Source organism: Sus scrofa, chromosome 6, assembly GCF_054392235.1.
Source record: "Sus scrofa isolate SSC_HxYL_T2T_F1_AM1 chromosome 6, Sscrofa_HxYL_maternal_Yorkshire_Landrace_v2.0, whole genome shotgun sequence".
Lineage (NCBI taxonomy): Eukaryota > Metazoa > Chordata > Mammalia > Artiodactyla > Suidae > Sus > Sus scrofa.
Genome location: NC_139388.1, coordinates 68,201,899 through 68,224,047, shown reverse-complemented (window position 1 = coordinate 68,224,047; position 22,149 = coordinate 68,201,899). Strand labels below are relative to the sequence as shown.

At 62.5% G+C, this 22,149-nt stretch overlaps 2 protein-coding genes and 1 long non-coding RNA gene across 4 annotated transcripts; 1 reads left to right on the top strand and 2 right to left on the bottom strand.

Annotated features, from left to right (window-relative positions):
• Nucleotides 1-5,090: 5,090 nt before the first annotated feature.
• On the bottom strand, nt 5,091-10,110 carry VWA1 (von Willebrand factor A domain containing 1). Of its 2 annotated transcripts, XM_005653353.4 has the most exons (4): nt 10,018-10,110; nt 8,401-8,958; nt 6,526-6,804; nt 5,091-6,441 (listed from the first exon to the last, which is right to left on the bottom strand). In XM_005653353.4, exons 1-4 carry the CDS (start codon nt 10,082-10,084, stop codon nt 6,104-6,106), a joined length of 1,242 nt encoding a protein of 413 aa, XP_005653410.1. In that variant the 5' UTR covers nt 10,085-10,110; the 3' UTR covers nt 5,091-6,103. The 2 variants fall into 2 exon arrangements, with proteins under 2 accessions (XP_005653410.1, XP_003127549.1); XM_003127501.5 differs by having other exon boundaries at nt 5,091-6,804.
• A 5,971-nt stretch (nt 10,111-16,081) lies between these two features.
• Nucleotides 16,082-18,667, bottom strand: TMEM88B (transmembrane protein 88B). Its single transcript, XM_003127505.4, has 2 exons — nt 18,261-18,667; nt 16,082-17,184 (listed from the first exon to the last, which is right to left on the bottom strand). The coding sequence occupies exons 1-2, from the start codon at nt 18,525-18,527 to the stop codon at nt 16,924-16,926; spliced, it is 528 nt and encodes a 175-aa protein (XP_003127553.1). The 5' UTR covers nt 18,528-18,667; the 3' UTR covers nt 16,082-16,923.
• Nucleotides 17,466-21,394, top strand: LOC146402527 (uncharacterized). The gene is made up of 5 exons (XR_014806928.1): nt 17,466-17,560; nt 18,631-18,698; nt 19,071-19,186; nt 19,262-19,407; nt 19,755-21,394. It is a non-coding gene; the product is annotated as an uncharacterized LOC146402527 (long non-coding RNA).
• The last annotated feature ends 755 nt before the right edge of the window (nt 21,395-22,149 follow it).

Sequence of the window (22,149 nt, the reverse complement as noted above, 5' to 3'; positions counted from 1 at the left end):
TCCTCTGGGCGGAGGGGTCTTGGGTCTGGTCACTGATCCCTGAGCGTTTTCCTTGGGAACCTCTGAAGGCCACATGACAGCTTCTGGGACCAAGGTCCAGGCCAGACCGCTGGGGGAGAAGGAACAAGGATGGACAAGGCCAGGGCTGCTCCGGAACCCAGTGTCCAAAGTTAGCAGAATTCACTTCTTGGACCAAAATCCAAATTGCTCCTGAATTCTTTCCCTGATGGAATTTGTTGCGTTCCCAAAATTATACACAGTGAGTTTCTCCACTAGATTTAAATAACAAACAATTTTAAGCCTGAATAAAAAATGGGGGGGGGGAGAGTTCCAGCTGTGTTGCAGTGGTCAAGGATTAAACTGCAACGGCTGGGATCATGGATTCTATCCCATGGCCAGTCCCATGGGTTAAAGTATCCGGCGTTGTAGGTCACAGCTGTGACTCAGATTCAATCCCTGGCCCAGGATCTTCCAAATGCTTTGGGTGTGGCCATTAAAAAAAAAAAAAAAAAAAGGAGTTCCCGTCATGGCTCAGGGGTTAACAAATCCGTTTAAGAGCCATGAGGTTTGGGGTTTGATCCCTGGCCTTGCTCAGTGGGTTAGGGATCTGGTGTTGCCGTGACCTGTGGTGTAGGTGGCACACACAACTTGGATCCCACATTGCTGTGGCTCTGGCAGGTGGCTACAGCTCCAATTTGATCCCTAGCCTGGGAACCTCCATATGCCACGGGAGAGGCCGAAGAAATGGCAAAAAGACAAAAAAAAAAAAAAAAAAAAAAAAAAAGGAAAACATGTAAGATAATCCTGTCTGCAGTATGTTGTTTGTTTTGTTTTCCCAAATGAAGAGAAAACCCAAAGGGCTTTTCCAGCCAGCTGCCTCCTGTTGGCTGTCACCAAGGTTTTTAATGTTCCAGCCACAAACCATACCTCCAAGGACACCCCTGGCAGGCTTTGATGGATAAAGCTGGGGAAATGGGTAAGAGAAGTGAAGCCACAGGCCCTCTCGCTCCATCCACAGGCTAGCATTTGAAAAGTTTGTATACATTTATATGACAAGGAATAACTTTGAAAATAAAGCTTTGTGTTTTTTTAATTTAATTGAATCTTTTTTTCCTTTTAGGGCCGCACTCGCGGCATATGGAGGCTCCCAGGCTAGGGGTCCAGTTGGAGCTACAGCTGCTGGCCTACACCACAGCCACAGCCATGCCAGATCTGAGCCGCATCTGTGACCTACACCACAGCTCACGGCAATGCCGGATCCTTAACTCACTGAGCAAAGCCAGGGATCAAACCCGAAACCTCATGGATACTGGTTGGGTTCATTACGGCTGAGCCAGGACGGGAACTCCGCGTTCGTGTATAACTGACACACGCGGGGTCCTCACTGCCCCTGCTGAGCTGTGTTGCTGATGGGATCCCCTCCCCCACAGCATGTTCTTTTTCCTCTGAGGGAATCCTCCCGCGCTGAGGACCCGGGGGGAGACTGCAGAAACTAAAGATGCAGGTGGAGAGCTTGGCCTCCAGCCTGACCTTGAGCCTAGAGATGGGGGGACACAGCTGCCCCCAAGAGCCCGCAGCAGCAGGAGCAGAGTGGGCCCCATCTAAGCCCAGCACAGAGCACTCTGCCCCTAGAGCCTGGCCCACGGGCATGGTTTCTCGGTCCCCTGCGTCTGGCCAGGCCTCTGGGGAGCTGCCCAGCACGCAGGAGGGAGCTGTGGCCATCCCGGCAGGGCCAGGGCTGCCCAGGGCTGGGGCCTCAGGGCAGGCTGCCCTCTTGCCCAGTATCTCCCAGGGACATCACCTGTGCAGAAGTCTGTCCACTTGAACTTGGACTCCTCCAGCATCACCTCAGTCTAGTTACCCAGGACTGTGGGGCCTCCAGGGGCTCGTCTCCCTCTCTCTCCCCCGGTTGGGACCCTCCCTCTCCTGTTCTCTCCCTCCAGCTTCCAAAAGAACCCACTTGTCCCCATCTCTGGAACCCCAGGTCACGTGCACCCCATGCCCGCCCCTCAAAGGAGAAGCCCCAGCCCAGCTGGAAGCCAAGCTGCCCAGCTGGCCCTCCTGGGCCGAAGCCCCCAGAGCAGTGCTTCAGTGCTTCAGGCTCCCTGCTCCCCGCTCTCCGGGGTTCCTGCAGCTTCTCCTCCTCCTGGTTCCAGGGTTATGAGTGTGAGTGAGGAGCAGCCCTCTGACCTGCTGCAGGGGCTCCAGCCTGTCAGGGCCAGGGACTGAGCCACGCTCGCCGCCTCCAGCCCTGTCTTCCGCACCGCTTACTTTCAGTGAGCAGATGCCCAGCCCACTGTCCTCTCCCCATCCAGCAGCAGGTCAGCAGCGTGGAGGTCCTTGGCACAGGTGCTCAGCTCTAAGGACAGGCAACGCGCCTTGAGCACCTGCCAGTGCCCTCTGCCTTCTCAGGACAAGAGCGGCTCCATTGTGCAGTCAGGGCCGCCCACGGCAGCCAGTCTTCAAGGCCCACAGCTACTGCAGGAGCAGCTGTGTGCCCAGGAGGGGTGGGGGTGGCTCTGGGAGGAGGGGTCGCCCAGCCCTGCCTCGAATGCCCTCATGTCCAGTTGGGCCAGCCCTGGAGCAGAGAAGCTGTGGTCAAGGGCTCAGGCGAGTCACTGGCCACCCACGGCTCCCCTCGTGCTACCCACACGTGGGGTGGGAACAGGGGCCTTTCCTTCCTGCCGAGCTCTCATGTCTGTGGCTAGGACGACAGACTTGTCGTGGGCGTGTTCACTGGTACGTGAGCAATTAGTGCAGGGGTCCTGGTTCCTGGGGAGGCCATGTCAGTGAACGGGGTCCCACCCTGCCCAGGAGACCCCAGCGACCCCCTGCCTGAGAATGGTGCTGGCCAGAAGCACACCCCACCCCCAGGACCCTGTTGCAGGGGTGGTCACCACCGCCCACCCAAGGTGGCCTGCCAGGCGGGGCTCCCCTGGGTCCCCACCTCACCACACTCACCTCTAGAGGAGCTCTGACTTCCACTGGCATCTTTTTCTTCTCATTTTTTATTGTGGTTCCAGATAGGCCAGGTTTGGCTTTTTTTTTTTTTTTCCCCCGGGGGTGTGCCTCTCGGCATAGCTCCCCAGCCAGGGGATCTGAGCCACAGTCTCAGCTTAGGCTGCAGCTGCAGCCGCACCGGCTCCATAACCCACTGGGCCAGGCCAGGTCTTGAACCTACGTCCTCATGGATACTAGTTGGGTTCACTACCGCTGAGCCATGATGGGAACTCCCTCGTTGCTGTTTTAAGGAATGTTGGAAGAAAAATTTTCATCCCAGGAGAAAGGTGGCAGACACACATCTGTGGCCCTCAGGCAGGCTTCCGTTTTCCTGACCTGCCCGCCGGGCCTGAAGGAGGCTGTGAGGGCTACACGTCCCCCCCGGGGCTGGCTGTGCTTCCGGACCTGACTGAGGTTATTGCTGTCACCTTGGAAAGAGTGCTGGCTCTTGCGGACCCCCACTTCTTGGACACGAGGCAAGACCTTGCCACGATCCGGGCTTCTCCCAGACAGCTGCTGTCCATCGCGTCGGGCAAGTCCTGGGCTGGAGCGCAGGCCCCACCTGGGACAGTGGAACATGGAACCTGAGCGAAATTCTTGGTTTCTCCTATCGAATGAGGGTCGCAGCAGCCCTTGTGAGCGTGAGAACTCTGCCCGCCCAGAACCTCTGGAGCCGCCTCCCTTGGGGTCCCCAGGAAGCCGCGAGTCTCCCCAGCCTGCCTGCTCCTGCCTTGAGGACCCGGCCTTCCCAGGGGGTCGCGACCTCCTGCATGGGCCCTCCTGACTTCCAGGCGCATTGGGGAGCTCGTCGTTGCAGAGGAAGCAGCAGGTGCAAGTCCCTGGAGGCCTTGGCCTCAGCCCCGGACACAGCACGGACGCTGGAGCCAAGGCCTTGGTGGCGGGGAGGCAAGGGAAGGGGTGGAGACCCGGATGAAGCCGTTTCCTGGAGGCTGCCCGTCTGGGCTGGACTCAGAGACCTTTGAAAACAAGGGGCAGCGCTTCCGGGAAAGGACTTCCAGGAGGAGCGCTCCTCGGGCTGGAGATGGAAGTTGGGGCTCCCCCTCCTGGGCTTCTGCATCCAGCAGAGACGAGGTGAGGCCAGGCTGGAGCCTCTTCTGGGAGGCAGGGGCCTGTGTCCTCCATCTGCCCTGCCCCCTCTTGGGGGTGGAGGCAGGGTCTGGGGGAGGGGCTCATCACGCACTTGTCCTGTGTGACCAACCAAGCGGAGGAAATGACCCTCCAGCCCGGGGCTCAGCACAGACAGGGGCCTCTCCGGCTGGCCAGTGGGCCTGGACCCGAGAGCACCCAGGGGACCCGCGTGGGGGACGCAGGCCTCTGTGAGGGGAATCTGCCCCTGGGACCGAGAGGGTCCCCTCCCTGGTCAGTGCTGTCTGGGACCCTGGGTCCCCGCTGTCCTCACTGCCCAGCCTTGGGACAGGGCCAGGGTGTAAGCAGTGGCCCACAGGCTCCAGTCCTAGGCTTTCCTGGGTCTGCCTCCAGGGAGTCAAGGGACATGGGGGAGAAAGAACACCCCCTGGCAGCGCCCCCCACCAAATCTGGCCTGGCCAGGCGCTTCCATCTGCCCTCAGGGTCTGACTCACCACCTTCCCCCTGTTCCCACTCTGCTCACACAGGCAGGGTGGGCGTCCCGGGCTCACGTACAGCCTGCCCCCACGGAGCCCCAAGGCACACTAAACTAGGGGCGGTGCAGGCCTTGGGTGCCTGGGCAGGGGCCACATGATGCTCAGAGGCGGGTGCTCACTTGAAGCCTGCCCCCAGCCCCACGGAATCAAAGGCCACTGAGGGTGTCCTGTGCCAGCAGACAAGGGACAGCCCTGCAGAGGGCCTGCTGTCCCTGGTCCCAGTAAGGCCCACTGAAACGGGCCTGGGCTCTCTGAAGGGGAGATGCACGGAGTGGCCACGGGGAGGTACAGGGGCCTGAGTGCAAGCGCTGGGAGGCTCCCCCTCCACTTCCCTAGCGCCAGCGGGGTGCCCTAGGTCCCTACCCAAGACCTTTTTTTCTTCCGCTTGCAACCGTTTACGGGTCTGGCGTGTTTTAAACAAGGAGCAACCACTCGGGAGACGGCAGCGCTGTTTACATCCGATTTACTGTGTGGTCAGTGGGTGTTAGTAGGAAGGGGCACGGTGAGCGCTCAGTGCAGGCAGAGGAGGCGCCTGGCGGACCTGAGGGGGAGCAATGCTGCCTGTCCTTGGGCTTGTCTAGTGGCCCCCGGATGGTGACGAGGGACAGGAGCTGGGATCAGGAGACGCTGCAGAGACGCGCCAGGGTGCAGCCCCCAGGGGAACCCTGTTGGTCACTGTCCCCACCACAGAAGCTCTCCACTCAGAAGCGGGGACGGCTCCCTGCGAGTGCTGGCCTTCACGCCTTCCGATCTCCAGAGTCCTCCCCAAAGGTGCCCTCTGTGTCCCAGTGGCCATCTGGGCTAGGAAGGCAGGGCCACTTCCCGGCAAGCACTGCCCCACGCCACCTGCGCGTCCTGGCGAAGACAGCCTCTGCGGCCCACCTGGCTGCTGCCCACTGCCCTCGCTCCTCCCTCCCCTTTCCAGACCCTGTCCCCTCCAAGAGGCCGTGGGGACCTGACCAGAGCCAGCTCCTTCCCTCCCCCATCCACCTATCAACATCCAGGACCTGAGTGGCCCATGGGGACTCAGAGCTGCCACCTAGACCACACTCCCTCAAACGGATGCTAGCCTTTGCCACCAGAGGCTCTGGCCCTTAACACAAGTGGGAGGCCGGGCTGCCCAGAGGCCCTGCAGCCCTGGGCCCAGAGCCCTCCAGGGTCCGAGTGCTCATCGGGCCCCTGACTCCTTGTCCATTTCCCCGCTAAATCCTGCTCAAAGGACGCCACCGAGAGCCCCGCTCCGGGCCAGGCAGGGGATGGGGGTCGCGACGACACGCGCTGCCGCCTGAGCGGCAGCGGACAATCAGGCGAGGGCAGACGCTGGAGCAGGGCGCCCACCTGCCGCGGGGGTCCCGTGGGCCAAAGGCCGGCCAGCATCCCAAGTCTGCGGTTTCGGCGGCGGGCGCCTCCCCCACCGGGCTCGGGAGAAGGGGGCCCTCGGGTGCGCGGGCGCGGCAGGCTCACGGCTCCCGGCCCCCGGCCCCCGGCGGCGGGGGGCGCGGGGCGCGGCTGCGCTCGCCCTCGGGCGTGCAGGCCTTGGCCGACAGCGCCCTCTCGCGGCCCGAGCGGAAGGCGGCCGTCACGGTCACCAGGTAGGCGGTGCCGGGAGCCAGGCCCTGCAGCGTGGTGCTGTTGCGGCCCGCGGGCACCTCCACGCGCTGCGCCGCGCCGCCCAGCAGGGGCCCGACCTGCACGTGGTAGCCAAGCGCGGCGGCCGGACCCAGCGCCGGGGCCCAGCTCACGCGCAGACTGCGTGGCCTGGCGTGCGAGACGACGATGCGCTCCGGCCCGGTCTCCTCTGCGGGGGAAGCGCCCGTGAGCGAGCAGGAGCGGGCAGCGCCCGCCGCCCTCCCGGGCCCACGCCCCCGGCGCCCCGCCTGACCTGGCAGCGTGCGCACCCGCAGGCGCTGGGGCCCCAAGAGCCGCACGTTGGACTCCGGCAGCAGCGCCACGTCGTAGTCCGTGTCAGGGTCGAGGCCGGCCCAGGTCCAGCCCGTGGCGTTCCCTGGCAGCTGCTGGCGGCGCGCGGTCCTCGGCTCGGCGCTGGGGGCCAGCTCCAGCACGTAGTAGCCGGAGTCGGTGGTCAGTAGGGGCGGCCAGGCCAGACGGAAGCCGCTGGACGTGATCTCAGAGGCCCGGAGCTGCTGCGGCCACATCGCGTCTGCGGGCAGGGGTGGGGGGGGGGTAGTGCGGAGGGTCAGAGAACGGAGGTCCGCCTCGGGGGACTCCCAGATGCGGGGATCAGGAGCGTGGGGGAGCCTGGCCAGCCTCGGTCGCGTCTGCGCCCACACCAGATGCTAAGGATCCTCAAAACCAACCGTGAGGGGGCAGAAGGAAGGAGGTGAGTGCAGCCAGCCCTCCTCTTTGGCCCCAGCAGGGGCTTCCCTCCCGGCTCCCACCCAGTCCAGCGGCCTGGACAAGGGCCCTTCAAAAGGTGAAAGGGGTCCGGGGTGATGTCTGAGCACAGAGGACCATGCCCAGCCTTAGTGGCCAGCACAGGGTCTGGGGTCCACTCAGCTCTGCAGAGTCAAGGAAAAGGGAGCCCACAGTCCAGCCAGGAGATGGGAGGCCCCTGGAGAGAGGCCTGAGGGCAGCAGAGATGTGACAAACCCAGGAACAGCTGGACCTGGGGAGCTCCCTGCCTCAAGTCCCCAGGAGAGTGGGACAGGGGGACTCCAGGGTGGGACCTCCAAATGTCGGTTACTCCTGAGCCTGGATGCCGAGCCACAGGGGCCCATCTGAGTGATGGGGCAGGTGGGTAAGGCTGAGAGATGTCCGGGCAGGGTTAATGCTGGCAGGACCCAACTTCACCTTCGGGAGCCGCCAGGATGGCACTCACCTCGCCCATCCTCCACACTTGGACCTGCCCCCCCATCCCAGGAGCACCACCACCCCTCGCCTCACTGCCTCGCAGTCTTGGTTTTCCTGTCCGGCTGTTTGCCCTCTCTTCCGCTGCCCCCTCCCGGCTCAGCCATGATGGTTGACTCAGGGGCCAGGTGTCCTGGAGTAAATCTTCAGAAGGACCCTCTACCCACCTCCAACCCACAATCCAATCCCTTCTGGTCTCAGGTGCATGATTACCCCATAGGCAGGGACTCAGGAAGAGTCTCGGGGAGGCTGGAATTTCTCAGTGGCTGCAGCAAACCCTGCCAGTGACCAGGCCCTTCAACTCCAGCCCTTCCTCCCACGGGATTAGCCGGGTCAGGGGGTTCCGGAAGAAAGTCGGTGTGGTGGGGAGCTACTGGCCTCTGCAGCTGGCCTCCTTTCCAGCAATCTGGCTCACAGCCCTCAGTGGCTGTCCTGGCCCTGCCCTGGGGGATGCAGGGCCCTAGCCCTGTGGGAGCCAGCTGGGCCCTCCAGCCCTGGCCCACCCCCGCCAGGCACGGTGGGCCTGGCACACAGAGAGGGGCGTGAGTGGCAGAGTCCTCAGGCCTGGAATCTCCTTCCTCTTTCTCTCCACTTGGCCACATCCCACCAGATGCAGCCCCAAGGCCCACACCCAGCCCCCCACTCCACGGCCTTCCGGTCACAGGCCAGGCCTGTCGGCAGGAGTGTCTGCTCAGACCTGGCCCTCGGTCCCGCCGCAGCCCCGGGAGTGGAGCCACAGGTGAAGCGCTGGAGCCCGTCCCAGAGAAGACCTGTGTGCCACCTCCCCCTGCGCCCCCAGAGAGCGCCAGGCCTGCGAGTGCCTCAGGTCTCGCCCGGCCCTCTTCCTGATGCCAGCTGGGTGCCCCCAGGCCCTGCCCCTCCCACCTACCGAGAATGGAGGCCCTCAGCTTGGGGGTGATAATGTGCAGGTCATCCACGTCCACGAAGTGCAGGTGCTTCTCGGCGGGGGCCGAGGCGGCGGCCGACAGCTCCAGGAGGTTGCCGCGGCCGGTGCTGACGATGAAGACAGTGGCGCCCAGGTCCTTCAGCTCCTGCATGGGGGGCCCCACGGGGTCGCTGGAGCCGCCGTCTGTCACCCACACCAGCACCTTGGGCACCCCTGGCCGGGCCCCCGCCTCCTTGGCAAACAGCTGCTCCTTGGCGTATGCCAGCGCCAGGCCAGTGTTGGTGTCACCCATGCGCTGGACTGCAGCGCGTATGGCATCCTGGACGGCCGAGCCGGAGCTGTGCTGGCCGAAGGGGAACTCGGTGTGTGGCCGGCTGCCCACATGCACCAGGCTGGCACGCAGGGCCCCAGGGCCCAGGGGCAACAGGGCCGCCAGCCGCCCCAAAAACTCCCGAACTCGGGAAAACTCATAATGAGACACGCTGGCCGAGCTGTCCAACAGAAACAGCAGGTCCCCCTGGGGGGCGGATGTCGGGGGGCCTGGGGGAGAGGGGAGGGTTAGCCCCAGGTGGTGGCCCCCAGACAGCCTCACACCCAGGGCACAACCCCCAGGGCCTAAGCTTTCCCGAAGCTGGCACTTGCCTTTACCCAAGGAAGCACTGAAAGCCTCTCAGTCACACCCCAAAGTCGTGGGTCGGCACCTCAGCGGGGTGGGGGGGGTCCTTAGCCAGCAGGGGGCTCACACTCTCAGCAGTTCCAGCTCTGCACCCTGGCCTCATATCTGGGGCACCCTCTGGACTCGCGTCTCCTCTGCGAAGGGGTGCCCCCACACCTGCCCCGTCTTCAGCAGACTCTGCACCGGCTGGAGCCAAGGGTCCTGGCCCAGCCCCCTGGCTTGATGGGTGGATGCTTCTGGGCCACCCACCAAGGCTGCTCCCTCAGGCCCAGCTTCCAGAGAAGCAGCCTACACAACTCAGCCTCAGGTAGGGCGAGCGGTGGGAGGAGGGGGTGGGGGCCCAAAGCCGCTGGGGCGGCTGTGGACAGTGGTGGAGGGATGGGGGCCCGACTGCAGCCCCTCCCACGGCCTGGATGGCCGGGTTAGAGTGTCACCCCACTTACAGATGATGTCACCCCTCCCCTGGCCCCCCTCCTCTCTGGTCCATCTGGTCCCAGGAAGCAAGTTAAGGGCTGGGTCTACCCCTTCCTCGGGCACCGCTGGTGGGCGGGCAGATGGGCCCTCTCAGCACTGCCCCATGGGTAGACGGGGGCCTCGCTTCTGCTCCGGGGCCGTTCGCCTCAGTTTCCCCCAACCCACTAGGGCCACACCAACCTTCCTACCATCCCTCCACCAAGGGTCAATCCAAGGAGAGGGAAACTGAGGCAGAGACAAGCCTCCCGACACACCTCCCCCCAACCCCGTCCGGCCCCGAGAGCCCGCGGAGTTGCTGGGGGCGGGAGGGGGGCGCGTCCCAGGTGGGTGGGGTGCCCTGCCAGCCGTCCCCGCCCCGCAGCCGCGGGAGCAGGACGTGGTTCCAGGGGGACAGTGGGGGCTGGAGGGGCACGGGAGCCGAGCCCGGCCCGGCCGCCCGCCACACTCACCACGCTCCGCTCCGCTCCGCGCCAGCCGCAGGCTTAGGGCCAGGCCGAGCACCGTCCAGGGCAGCATCGCGCGCGACGGGAGGGCTGCACTCTGCCTCCGCTCGCCGCTCGCTCGCTCCTGAGCTGCGGGGCGCGCGGCCGCGCGGGCCGGATCCGAGCCCCGCCCCCGGGAGGCCCCGCCCATCACAGTCCCGAGGCCCCGCCCCGGCGGGGCGCGCACTGTCCCGCGTGCGGAGGCGCACAGGCTCGGGGAGGCGCGCTCACGCAGGGCCCAGGCGCGCAGCCACACGCAGCACTCGCTGGGATGGCACGAAGGCACACACGCGTGGCATGCACCCACACAGACACGAGCGTCTTGTTAATGGCCGTAAGGCCTCGGAATCCAGCTTGCCCCTGGCCCCCAGCCGGAAGCCGAGCTGGGAGCCACCGAGCGGGGTCATCCCCAGGCCCACTGCCCTTGTCTCTGCAGTGCCGGGAGTCCCCGAAGCCCAGGCCCACGAGAGCCCCAGAGGGTATGAGATGCGTCGGTAATGCCATCACCGGACAGGCCCAGGCCCCGGCCGCAGAACTGGGACGTGTTTCTCCAAGGAATGACCAGCGGAGATCAAAAGGGCCGAACTTAGGACGCTTTTCATCGGGAGGGAAAGACGCTTGAGACATTAAAGGGGAGCTTCTTGGAGGACGAGGCCTGGGGGCTGAGGGTGGCTGTTTTAGGCCATGTCCACAGGGACCATACTGGGCCTACCACCGATGAGGGGCCCAGGGCCCAGCTGACGTCAGACTCCAGGACTGACCACAGATCCCCAGCGGCGCCCCGGAGAAGCCCTCTGAGGGACTCGCTGTGAGCCAGGGAGCCTTGCATCTGGGGTTGTGGCTAGACCAGACCCGAGGTGGCTGCCTGCAGGGGACGTCCAGGGAGACACTCAGGCCCCCAGGGCAGATTCCTCTTCCGTAGGTGAGGCGGAGCTGAGGTCCGGGAGAGCCCCGCCCGCCTCGCTCCGGACATGCTCCCCCGCCCCTCGCCCTTTCCCAGCCACTCCTCCCTGCGGAGCTGGGGGGACATGGGTTCCCCACGGTGAGATGGCGGGGCCCTCTGAGCCAGGATGTCCCCTCCCTTCCCTCCTCCGGAGCGGAGGATGCTCAGCGGGGAGGACGGATGGGACTCAGTGGTTTTCCTTCCTCCCCTTCTGGCAGGTGAGACGCCGGCTGTGAGACACGCTAGAGCTCTGACTTTGCCTAAAAAAGGAAGCGGCTCGGCCGCGCTGAGGAGCTGCCGCAGGAACAAGCGAGAACTGTGTCCCCGCTGCCCCCACCCCCTTGCCGGGAATCTTGGCAGTGGCGGTGCTGGCTCAGCTCCACAGACCTCCATTTCTGGGACCAGAAACTGCCTGGTGCTTCTGCGTGGGCCCCAGAAGGTGGCAATGGGCTTGAACCCCCCAAAGTTCGGGGTCCCCCAGAGGGACCACACCTGGCCCCCAGCCCTCCAGTGCACGAGGCTGCTGCGGAGATGAGGCTGTGAGCAAAGGCAGCTGCAGGAGACCTGGGGGCCCAGTCGTGGGGCCCAGTCGTGGGGCCCAGGGAATCGCTGCAGATGCGGCTTGGCTCACCGGCCACCTCTAGCAGGAGGGGGCCGTGCCGGATTGGCCCGGTGGCGTCCCCACACCTGCCCAGCCGTGGGCCCACAGTCACACCTTGGCTGTCCTGCTGGGCTGACGGGGAAGTTTCCGTCCCTTCTGGAAAAACTGAGCGGCTCTTCTTGGCCATGACGCAAGCCCTCGAGGAAGCAGGCGTCCTCCAGCCTCTCCCTCAGAGGGACAAAGGACTGGGGGCCCAGCCTTGGGAATGCTCAGCCAGGGTCTCTGCCCAGCCTGGGCTGAGCTCGGCCACCAGCCTTGACTGAGGCACCCCTGCCCAGAGTCACTCCTGATGTTCGTGCTGAGCTCTGGCCTGACCCCCAGGAGATCAGCCCACCCCCAGCCACTCAGCTCTGCTCCCCCAGGTCTCAGATCTGCCCTGTGGCTCAGCTGGCCACCTCAGCCCTACTGCCAGCATCATGGCGAGTCTCACTCGCCCCCGAGGAAGGACATGGGCAGATAGATGGAGGGTCCCCAGGGAACATGGGGGTCAGCCAGGGGTGTAGTAGTCAGGGCCAGGGCTGGGCTTGAGGCAGACGCCAGAGGAAGCACAAATATAATGGCCCGGAAACCTCCTCTCTGACGGGGGTGGAGTGGGGGATGGGGGAGAAACGTTCAGAGGCCGCCAGGACACAACAGCCCTGGCCCCAGCCCTCTCCCTCCCCTGGGCTCAGCGCCCCCCCACTGCCACCCCCACCGCCTGGCCCTGGTGTCCTGGGGTCCAGGAGGAAGGAGCAGCCCGTGTGCTTGAGGCAGCCCTGCCCACGGCCTCAGTCTGGTCCAGGAGTCCGCAGGCATCATTTCTGGAGCTGGCCCACCCTGTCTGTCAGTCCACAGGCCGGGGGACGGGGTTCCCCAAGACCCAGGGACATTGCTCTCCAAGGCACTGCCCCTGGCCCCAGCGGGTTCGCGGGAACGCGCCCTCCTCCGCACCCCCAGGCTTCTGCAGAGAAGAAGGGCCTTTTGTCCCCAGCTTACTGTGGTCATGTTGACCCCAGGGAGAAGGGCAGCTCCCGGGGCCTCCGACCCCACCCCCGACCCCAGCTGAGGGCGCTCTGCCGGGCCTGAGGGGCAGAGCAGCTGGCCCCGAGCCCACCCCGTGGGATGCCTGGGCTCTGTTTTCTCATGTCACTCGTGTCTTACACTTGCACCCACAAACATGCCAAGGGACAGAGAAGCCAAAAGTGGGGTAGCTGCTGTGGGCCTGGAGGGTGTGACCTGAGGCCCCCTGACTAGACCCCACAACAGTAAGTGGGGTGGAGGAAGGCTGTGGTTGTGAGCAGCAGGGCAGAGAGGCCCCGACCCCTCCCACCCAGCTCCCCCACCCCACGTGCCTCTAGACTCCACCTGCCTGGTTGTGGCCGGGGACATGCCAGGGCCTGAGGGCCAATCCTGGGGGGGGGGTCTGAGGGTCCCATCGTCTCACTCCCTTGGAGTCCAGACCTGCCCCTTGTGGCCCCAGATCTGACCCCTCCCCAGTCCTCCTGCTGGCCACAGCCAGGGTGGCAGGGATGCTGGCTGAAGGGGTGGGCAGCCTGGGCACAGGGTGGGCGCCACTTTCTCTGCATTCACTCATCATCTCCGTGCTGGGCCCAGCTACATGACAGATTCTGCCCTGGGGACACGCGGGCACTGGGCAGAGCCCTGGTCCTCCCGGCCCTGCCAAGCCGGACGGGGCCCCGGGGGCCGGGTGGGGGCCAGCTTGCAAAGATGTATGTCTGCTTGTTCTCCCCATGGCCAGGTGGGCAGGAGTCTGGGGTCTGTGAGAGCAGTAAGGAGCCATGGGAGGGAAAAGGGCAAGGGGCAGCAGCGGCTTCCGGGAGGCCAGGGCCCTGGGCAGGATGAGGGGTAGTCACCATCAGAGGTGGGGCTCAGTGGGCAGGGCTGGCAGGAAGAAAGGCAGGCAGGTGTCCAGGTCCTCCTGGGTTTTCAGCCTGTGCCCTTCCCCAGGTGGGACCCTCCCTAGTTTTGTCCTCTGCGCTGGAACCTTCTGTAACAGGGAGGTGAGCACTAGGCCCTGACCCAGCCCCAAGCGGGGAAGAAGACAGCAGGGAGGGACAGCCCTGTGTCCACACCTCTGGGGGGCTCCCCAGGCGCGGGGGCAGGGGGAGCCAGCACCAGGTTCTTCTGGTTCCGACCCAGCCCACCCGTCACAGCTGTTTCTGCCCAGCGCCCCTTGCTGGTCCCCATGCCTGGGTGGGGGCAGGGCTCACTCTGGGGTGTAAGCTGTGGGGACAGAAGGGGCCAACTCTCCTGGCCCCCTCCTAGCTGCTCACCGCTCAGGGTGTGCCTGCAGACACCTGAGCTGCCAGGAAATACTTCGGGAATGAATAGATGGCCTTGGGCAGATCGGGGAAATGTGCGAAGCCCAGACTCTACACCTGTGGGGTCAGGGCCATGCCTGGCAGGGGTGTGAGGGCTGGCTCAGGCATGCATGTGTCTACCCAAACGGAGGCCCCCCAGGCCAGGCACACTCTCACAGGGAGGCGTCTGGGGAGACACTGTGTTGTCTTAAGTGAAGGTTTCCTCCTGGCCCAGCCAGTAGCCCAGGGCCTCTGCTCCCCTGGCCCAGCCTCCCTGACAGCTGGACCCCTCAAAGCAGACCCCAGGGGTCTCTGCAGACCCTCCACAGCTCCCCGCACGTGTTCCTTTTGGGAGTGGGCAGGGCGGGCCTGGGAAGCTGGGACACACCTTAGGAACCAGCAGGCTCCACCACGGAGCTTCCCCCTCGGCCTCCCCACCCCCAGCAGCCCAGCTGTTGTTTTGATGACTCCGGGGCCAGGCCGATCCTCAGGAGAGTCCTCATTCTGGACGCCCGGCCAGAGCTTGCCCAGGCCAAGGCAGGAGGGGAAGGAAGGCGGCCTCGGACCCAGGGAAGCAATCCTTGGGCGCAGGGCAGGCAGCCAGGCTCCCGTCTGACTGGCTACAGGCAGTTGGAAAACCCCAAGGACTCCTGATGGACCCGGGCCAGCCCCAGCCCGGGCCTGCTCCAGCCTGAGCCCTGGGCGCCACACCTTGGGCGCATCTGGGCTCTGACCTATTGGTCACAGGTGGAGCCCGGCCGGCCGAGATGGTGTGCGAGACCCCTTACAAGGCCTTTCAGCTGTGACTAGACTCTGGACGAATTACAACAAACATATGTATATATATTTTTGTCTTTTTCTAGGGCTGCACCCACAGCATTTGAAGGTTCCCAGGCTAAGGGTCGAATCGCAGCTGTAACCACCGGCCTACACCAGAGCCACAGCAACACCGGATCCGAGCCACGTCTGTGACCCACACGGCAGCTCACGGCAACGCCAGATCCTTAACCCACGGAGCGAGGTCAGGGGTCGAATCCGCCACCTCACAGTTCCTAGTTGGATTCCTTAACCACTGAGCCACGACAGGAACTTCTACAAACACATTTTTAATACACTGCTGGGCTTACAGGGAAGAGATATGCCCTCAAAATGAAACACTAAAAATGCGTACACACATGGACAAATGGAAGAGTGAACAGAAACCCAGGATGATGAAGGGAAATGAATGGGAAAGCAGAGAATTCCTCAGCACAGGGATGGGGAGCCACACGGTATCAGGGGCACAAGTGGGTGGCTTGAGCAGTGGGCTACCCACCAGGACCCTACCTGGGTCACCAGGGTACCCTCTTTGGACGAATGTGTTCTCAGAATTTTCATTGGTGTAGGCTGACACTTCACAGGAATAAACATTCAAAGAAACAATATTCTAGGGGTTCCCTTCATGGCTCAGTGGTTAATGAACCCGACTAGGATCCATGAAGATGCAGGTTCGATCCCTGGCCTCGCTCCGTGGGTTAAGGATCCCGCGTTGCCATGAGCTGTAGAGTAGGTTGCAGATGAGGCTCGGATCCTGCGAAGCTGTGGCTGTGGTGTAGGCCGCAGGCTACAGCTCTGATTGGACCCCTAGTCTGGGAACCTCCGTATGCCGCAGGTGCAGCCCTTAAAAAAAAAAAAAAAAAAAAAGGAAAAAAAAAGAAACAATATCCTATTACTGAGTCAGCAGAAACAACAAGTAACATATTTTGACCCCCAAGTAAACTAAGCAATTGGAGTTGTTAGGTATGGACTCTAAAGTAAGTACATGCGGGTGTTCCTGGCGTGGCACAGCGGAAATGAATCCGACTAGCATCCATGAGGATGCGGGTTGGATCCCTGGCCTCACTCAGTGGGTTAAGGATCTGGCGTTACTGTGCCTGTGGTGTAGGCCGGCAGCTGTAGCTCCGATTTGACCCCTAGCCTGGGAACCTTCATGTGCCTCGGGTGCGGCCCTAGAAAACAAAATAAATAAAAATAAAATGAGTACATGTAAACTGTTCCAGAAATCAAAGCTGGAATCTAAAAAATGATCACGTTCCAAGAGACCAATGAAATGATCAGAATGGAATCAGAAGGAAGGACACGTTGAGATATGATAGCGGAATTATTTATTTATTTGGCCACAGCCACACCCATGGCCCCGTGGAAAACACAGAGGAGAAATGAAGTGACAATGACAGGTAAAAGGAAAATGGGAAGCAGTCGTGTAATGGGTGTTCCCCAAGGAAGAGTATGTGCAGTGAATGAGGCAGGATTGAAGAAAAAAATGTTTGAGAATTTTCCAGGACCGAGGAACGATGTGAATCCTCAGAAACGGGAAACAGCGGGTACCAAAGGGAGAAATAAGAGCAGAGCCACAATCAGAACGATGCCTGAAAGCACAAACCGTGAAAGACAGCAAAGATCCTAAACGTGTCCTTTACGCCAAACGCAAGCCCTGAGCCCTGAAAGCCCCGGCGCTGTGGCCGCCGCTGAACTTGGGGAACCACGGGTGTGGAAGCCTCCCGGGCAACTCCGATCACTTCTGGGACTCGCTGGAGGCCCGCTGACGGACTAGACAGCGGGCACGCAAGGACTGCCCTTTGTGCACAGACGGGGGCCCGGGGCAGCCTCAGTGGCAGATGTCAGAAAACCGCCCTTTCAGGAGTCTGGCCACGCGCGCCTTCTCGGAGAGCCAGCTGCCTCCTCCCTGGGGCGTCCCAGCTTCTCTGCAACTGCGGGGACTTCGGGGCCGGGGTGAGGGAGGGGAAAGGCCGACCGGTCAGGGGGAGTCCGGTGCCCTCTCGCGGCCTCTGGGAGCGCTGTGCACGGAAGCTGGGCTGCGCTCCGGCGCCCGGCCAGGACCTGGACCCTAAGTTCGCCAGCCTGGGGCCACGTGATGGGGCACACGGGGACAGTTCGGGGGCCTCCGGGATTTGGAGAGATCTCCGGGATCACACCCAGGCGCAGAGCTGCTCCTCCCCGTTGGGATGGCTTCGCGTGCATCCCCAGTCGCTGGACACCGAATGACCGCGGGGTCTGGGACCCCTAGTTGGGGGTGGCAGCAGCGCGCGGAGGCGTCGGGCCAAGCGGGCGCGGGCGGCAGAGGCGAGCACCAGCAGCGGAGGCAGCGAGAGGAAGCCCAATACGATGAGCGCTGCCGATCCGCGGTCCGAGAGCAGGGCACGGCACGCGGGGCGGGGCGCCGGGTGGACCTGAGGGCGAGGCGGACCGTCAGGCGGGGCTGGTGGGGCCTCCATCCCGGGATGGGGCCTGGGAGCCAGGGGACTGGGAGGGAGCTCAGCCTCCATTCCAGTTGGAGTGCTGGCGGGGGGGGGGGGGGGGGCACACGGAGCCTGGGCGGGGCCTGAGAACACGTGGATCGGGAGAGGGCGGGGCCTGGCGCCCGCGGACCCAGAGCGGGCGGGACCTCAGCTCCGGGGCGGGGCCCGCAGTTGGGCGGATGGATTGGGTGGGTCCTGGAAGCAGGTGGCCCGGGGCGGGGCCTGAGTTCTGGCGGAGTCGGGTGGCTGGGGCCAGCTCGGGGCCGGGCTTTTCTGAGCCTAGAATGGACGATCGGAGACCCAGGTGGTAAGTGGCAGGAGGAGGAGTTCCTGGAGGGGAGGCTCAAAGAACAGTTGTGCGGTTCCCTGACCCGCGCCTTCCTCCCTTCTCTCCTCTCTGACGGCCCTTCCCTCTGTTGGCATCTGACCTCAAGGCCCTTCCCGGGGGTGTTGCCAGCTGGCACCACCTTCTCGTGTGTGGCTCCGCATTTGGTCCCCTCCTCCACCTTCTGCCTACAGAAGGAGGGACCCGGGGACCCATCTGCCTGTGCCCTCCCCATCCCTAAGCCGCAGCCCGTTCCACAGGCGGGAAGCCGGCCCAGGGTAGGAGGCATCTGCCAGGGGCTCTGGGCGTGGGGACTTCAGACTCCTTAAATCTGACGACATCCCTGTCGTCTCTTCCTGGAACCTCCTCCTCTTCGCACCCCGCCCAGCTGTCCAGGCCCTGGCGGCCCCTGGTACAAGGCCGAGCAGCCTCAGGGGAGGGGAGAGAGCTGTTCCCTTGGGGGACAAACAAAAGCCCTTCTTTTGCTGTGGCCGGCGGGGGGGACACTTGGCAGAGGAAGGGGCTCTGCAGGGAGGGGCACACATGCCTCTGGGGACAAGAGGCCATGCTGGAAGGGGGCAAATCCACCTTCACCCCCCAGGCCCTGAACTTCCACAGGACCTGCTCCCCCCAAGGATCCCAGACCGTGCCCACCCCTGCGCCCGTGGAGGGCTCAGCTCACCCTCGAGTGGCACAGGAATCCCAGGTAGACGATGGTGGCTGCTGGCAGCAGCACCAGCAGGAACACAGTTGCAGGAAGCAGAAGGTGGAGCAGGAGCCCTGCCAGGGCCCGGCCTGACAGCAGCAGGGTCCCTAGGCCTTGGGCGGCCCACCCTGGGGACATCCGTGCAGAGGTCTGGCGGTCAGCAAGACTTCCGGGCAGCATGGGTGCTGTGTCTGAAGTGCCCTCTCCCTCATCCTCCTCTGTCTCCCTCTCCTGCTCACTCATGCTCTCTTAGGCAGTGGGCCTGGTGGGCTCACAGCAGTGGTCACGTGGTATGACTGCCCCCTGCCCCTGCCCCCCTGTCAGACTAGCAACCTTTTCACCCTAGGTCCCCAGGTCAGACCTCCACCCAGCAACCAGATAGTGGAAGAGCTGGAGAGCAGGACCTTGGCCCAGGTAGGTCCAGCCCTGACCATCAGTCTCCAGGGCCACACCTGATCCTTAGGTCCCTCCGCTGCCAGGCTGACTCTCTCTGCCAGGTTACTACAGCTCTGGCCCTGGCCAGTCTCCCCAGCCAGCTCCCGCACATTCTGGTCAGCGCCTGCCAGGCTGTCCTGTCCGCACCGCTCAGCGCCAGGCCCTCCTCCCTCCCCATCCCGCCCTCTCACACAATGACTGCGGTTCATCGGCCTTGACTCTGGCAACTGAAGAGGTCAACACCCACCTCACCCGCAGCCCTAGCCCCTGTTGGTCCCTCAAAGAGAATCAGAAAAGAGCCCCAGAAGATGCTGGATGCCTACACTGAGAGGGCGGGTGGGCCATCCTTAGTGTGGGGCTCAGCACACGGTGGGCGCCCAAGACGAGCAGCTGCCATCCCAGGCACCCTTCCTGCCTGAATCCAGTCCATCCTGAAAAGAGTGGGAGCACGTAGTCCACTCTTCCAGGTAAGGGAGGCGCCCTCCCAGCCCCTCCAAAACCCCAACTGACTTCTCCAATATTGACTCAAACCCTCTTCGCAGCTCCTAGGATCCCAGAATTTCAGAGCACGACAAAGGGTGTTTTCAGTACCTCTGATGGGGAGTTCCCTGGTGGCGCAGTGGGTTAAGAATCTGGTGTTGTGGAGTTCCTGTTGTGACAAACCAGACTAGGATCCATGAAGATGCAGGTTTGATTCCTGGCCTCACTCAGTGGGTTAAGGACCCGGTGTTGCTGTGGCTGATTCAACCCTAGCCTGGGAACTTCCATATGCCACAGGTGCAGCCCTAAAGAGACAAAAAAAAAAAAAAAAATCGGGTGGTGTTGTCACTTGGGTTCCATCTCTGGCCTGGAAACATCCATATGCTGTGGGTACGGCCAAAAACCCTGATAAACAAGCCACCGCCGGCGTAACTAGTCGACACTTAAACCCCTGCGTTGGTTGTCTGTGAGCTGGACCAGGGAGGCTGTATGTTTCGCTTCACTCCACCCACAGGCAGCCTCAGCCCTTCCAACTGGGCTTCTAACATTTTCCAGGCCTCTCCAGCTCACCGCCGTGCTTCAGACACATGGGGACGTGGGCGACGACGGCGACAGTGTACACCTGGTTCAGGGGGCACAGGTGCAGACATGCCTACCAGGACGTAGCTGAGGCTCCCTGCAGCTCCTGCCCACCCTGCTGCCCAGCACACATGCCCTTTAACTGTCTTTGCTGGCACACACGTGACCTCACAGTAGCTGTTTATTTGGCATGACTCTCAGAGGTGGATCTGAGAAAATGTTGCTGTGGTTTATGTCAGAGAGGGTTTGGCCTATGTTTTCCTCTAAGAGTTTTATAGTGTCTGGTCTTATATCCAGGTTTTTAATCCAGTTTGAGTTTATTTTTCTGTATGGTGTGAGGGAGTGTTCTAATTTCATTCTTTCCCATGTGGGTGTCCAGTTTTCTCAGCACCACTTATTTAACAAACTATCTTTTCTAATAGCTGTTTATTTGGAAAAAAAACGGTGAAAATGAATAAAGTTTGGATAGAGAGAGTTCAGACGGCAAGGCTAGCTATCTTATTTGCTTTCCTTTCTTTTCTTTTCTTTTTTTTTTTTTTCTTTTTTTTGCCACCCCGCAGCATATGGAGCTCCCAGGCCAGGGATCAAATCCGAGCCATAGCCTCAAATTAAGCCGCAGCTGTAGTAACACCAGATCCTTAACCCACTGTGCCATGCTGGGGATCGAACCTGCATCCCAGCGCTCTCAAAACACTGTCCATCCTGTTGTGCCACAGCGAGAGCTCCTTATTTCCCTTCCAAGCCCATCCTATCCTCAGGTCCCTTCCTCATTCATTCACTCATTCAACACTCTGTTGAGCCCCCACTGTGCACTGGGCACCTTAAGGCCTGTGGATTCAGAGGGGAATGAGGCCAGCAGGTACCTCTGCCTTGTCGCAGGACAGCTCTGTGGGGGGGCCTGACAGTCTGGCCCCAGTCCGCTGAGGTCACCTGAGCAAGCTGCAGTGCCCCCGGCCCCCATGGCCCTGCTGTCTGGCTCCAAGGAGGCCACCAGGAGGTGGGTTCTAGCTCCCCAGCTCTGACGAGGGCTAGGACAGCCCACAGGGCCCCCAGGCACGGCTGCTGCACCTGTGCGTCCTTCGCGCCCCTGTCATCTGGCCATGCTCCTTATTAAAAAGAACAGCAACAGCAACAACAACAAACAGTGGAAACGAATCCGACTAGGAACCATGAGGTTGCAGGTTCGATCCCTGGCCTCGCTCAGTGGGTTAAGAATCTGGTGTCGCTGTGAGCTGTGGTGTGTAGGTCACAGACTTGGCTTGGGTCTGATGTTGTGGGCCAGTGGCTGGAGCGCCGATTGGACCCCTAGCCTGGAAATCTCCATATGTTGTCGGTGCCGCCCTAAAAAGCAAGGAAAAAAACCCAAAAGAAAACAGGATCTGGTGTTGCCGTGAGCTCCGGTGTAGACACAGCTATGTGGATCTGGTGTTGCTGTGGCTGTGGTGTAGGCTGGCAGCTGCAGCTCTGATTCGACCCACAGCCTGGGAACCTCCATGTACTACACCCACAGACCTAAAAAGACAAAACAAAACAAAAGTGCTGTGGCTCTGTCACTGCTGTGGTGGGTTCGATCCCTGTCCTGGGAACTTCTCTATGTAAATAAAATGAAATATGTACTTTTGTGCACTGAGAAGCCCTAAATAGGAACATAAAACGGGGTTGGGGATGAGGTTCAGAGGGCCCGTGCCCCCCCCCCCATAGGGCCCATGTGGCTGCTGAGTGGGAGAGAGTCTCCATTCCCTGCCCGGACACCCACCCTTGGGCCTGGCCCTGGGACGGGCTGCCTCCCTCTGGGGGCAGGGCTCTCAGGAGGCCTCGTCTGGGGGAGCCTGGGGGGGAGCTCTCTGCTCTCGGGGGACAGTCACGAGGCCGTTGGAGGGACAGGGCTATAGGAGCCAGCCACACCTCCTTCTCTCGTCTGGGCTCTGGACAGGTGGGCTTCCCCAGGGGTTGGGGGACGGGAAGATGCTGTCAGGGCCTGCCCGCAAGCCTGGGCCACCCAGCCTCAGGGCCCCAGAAACAGCCTGGGGGCCCTCGCCACTTCCCGGCTTCCTTTGCCTGGCTGCCTCCTCCAACGGCCCGGGCGTCTGCCCCTTTCACAGCCCCAGAGACTTGCCTCAACCTCTCGAGTGGTTTCCGAACCCCACCCCTCATCCAGGTCGCCTGCCTGGTGCAGCGTCTGGGTGGTGAGGGTCCCACCAGACCCTGCCCGCCCCAGCCTGGAATCAGGCAGAGGCCAGGCTCCAGCAGGGACAGCAGTTGGGGTGAGGGGCAGGGCTTTAGGTAGGGACCCAGGAAGGCGGGGGAGTGCCTCCTGGCGGAGAAAGTCTTGGCACAGCAAAGGTTGTGCTCCTTGGAGGAGCTGTGGTCC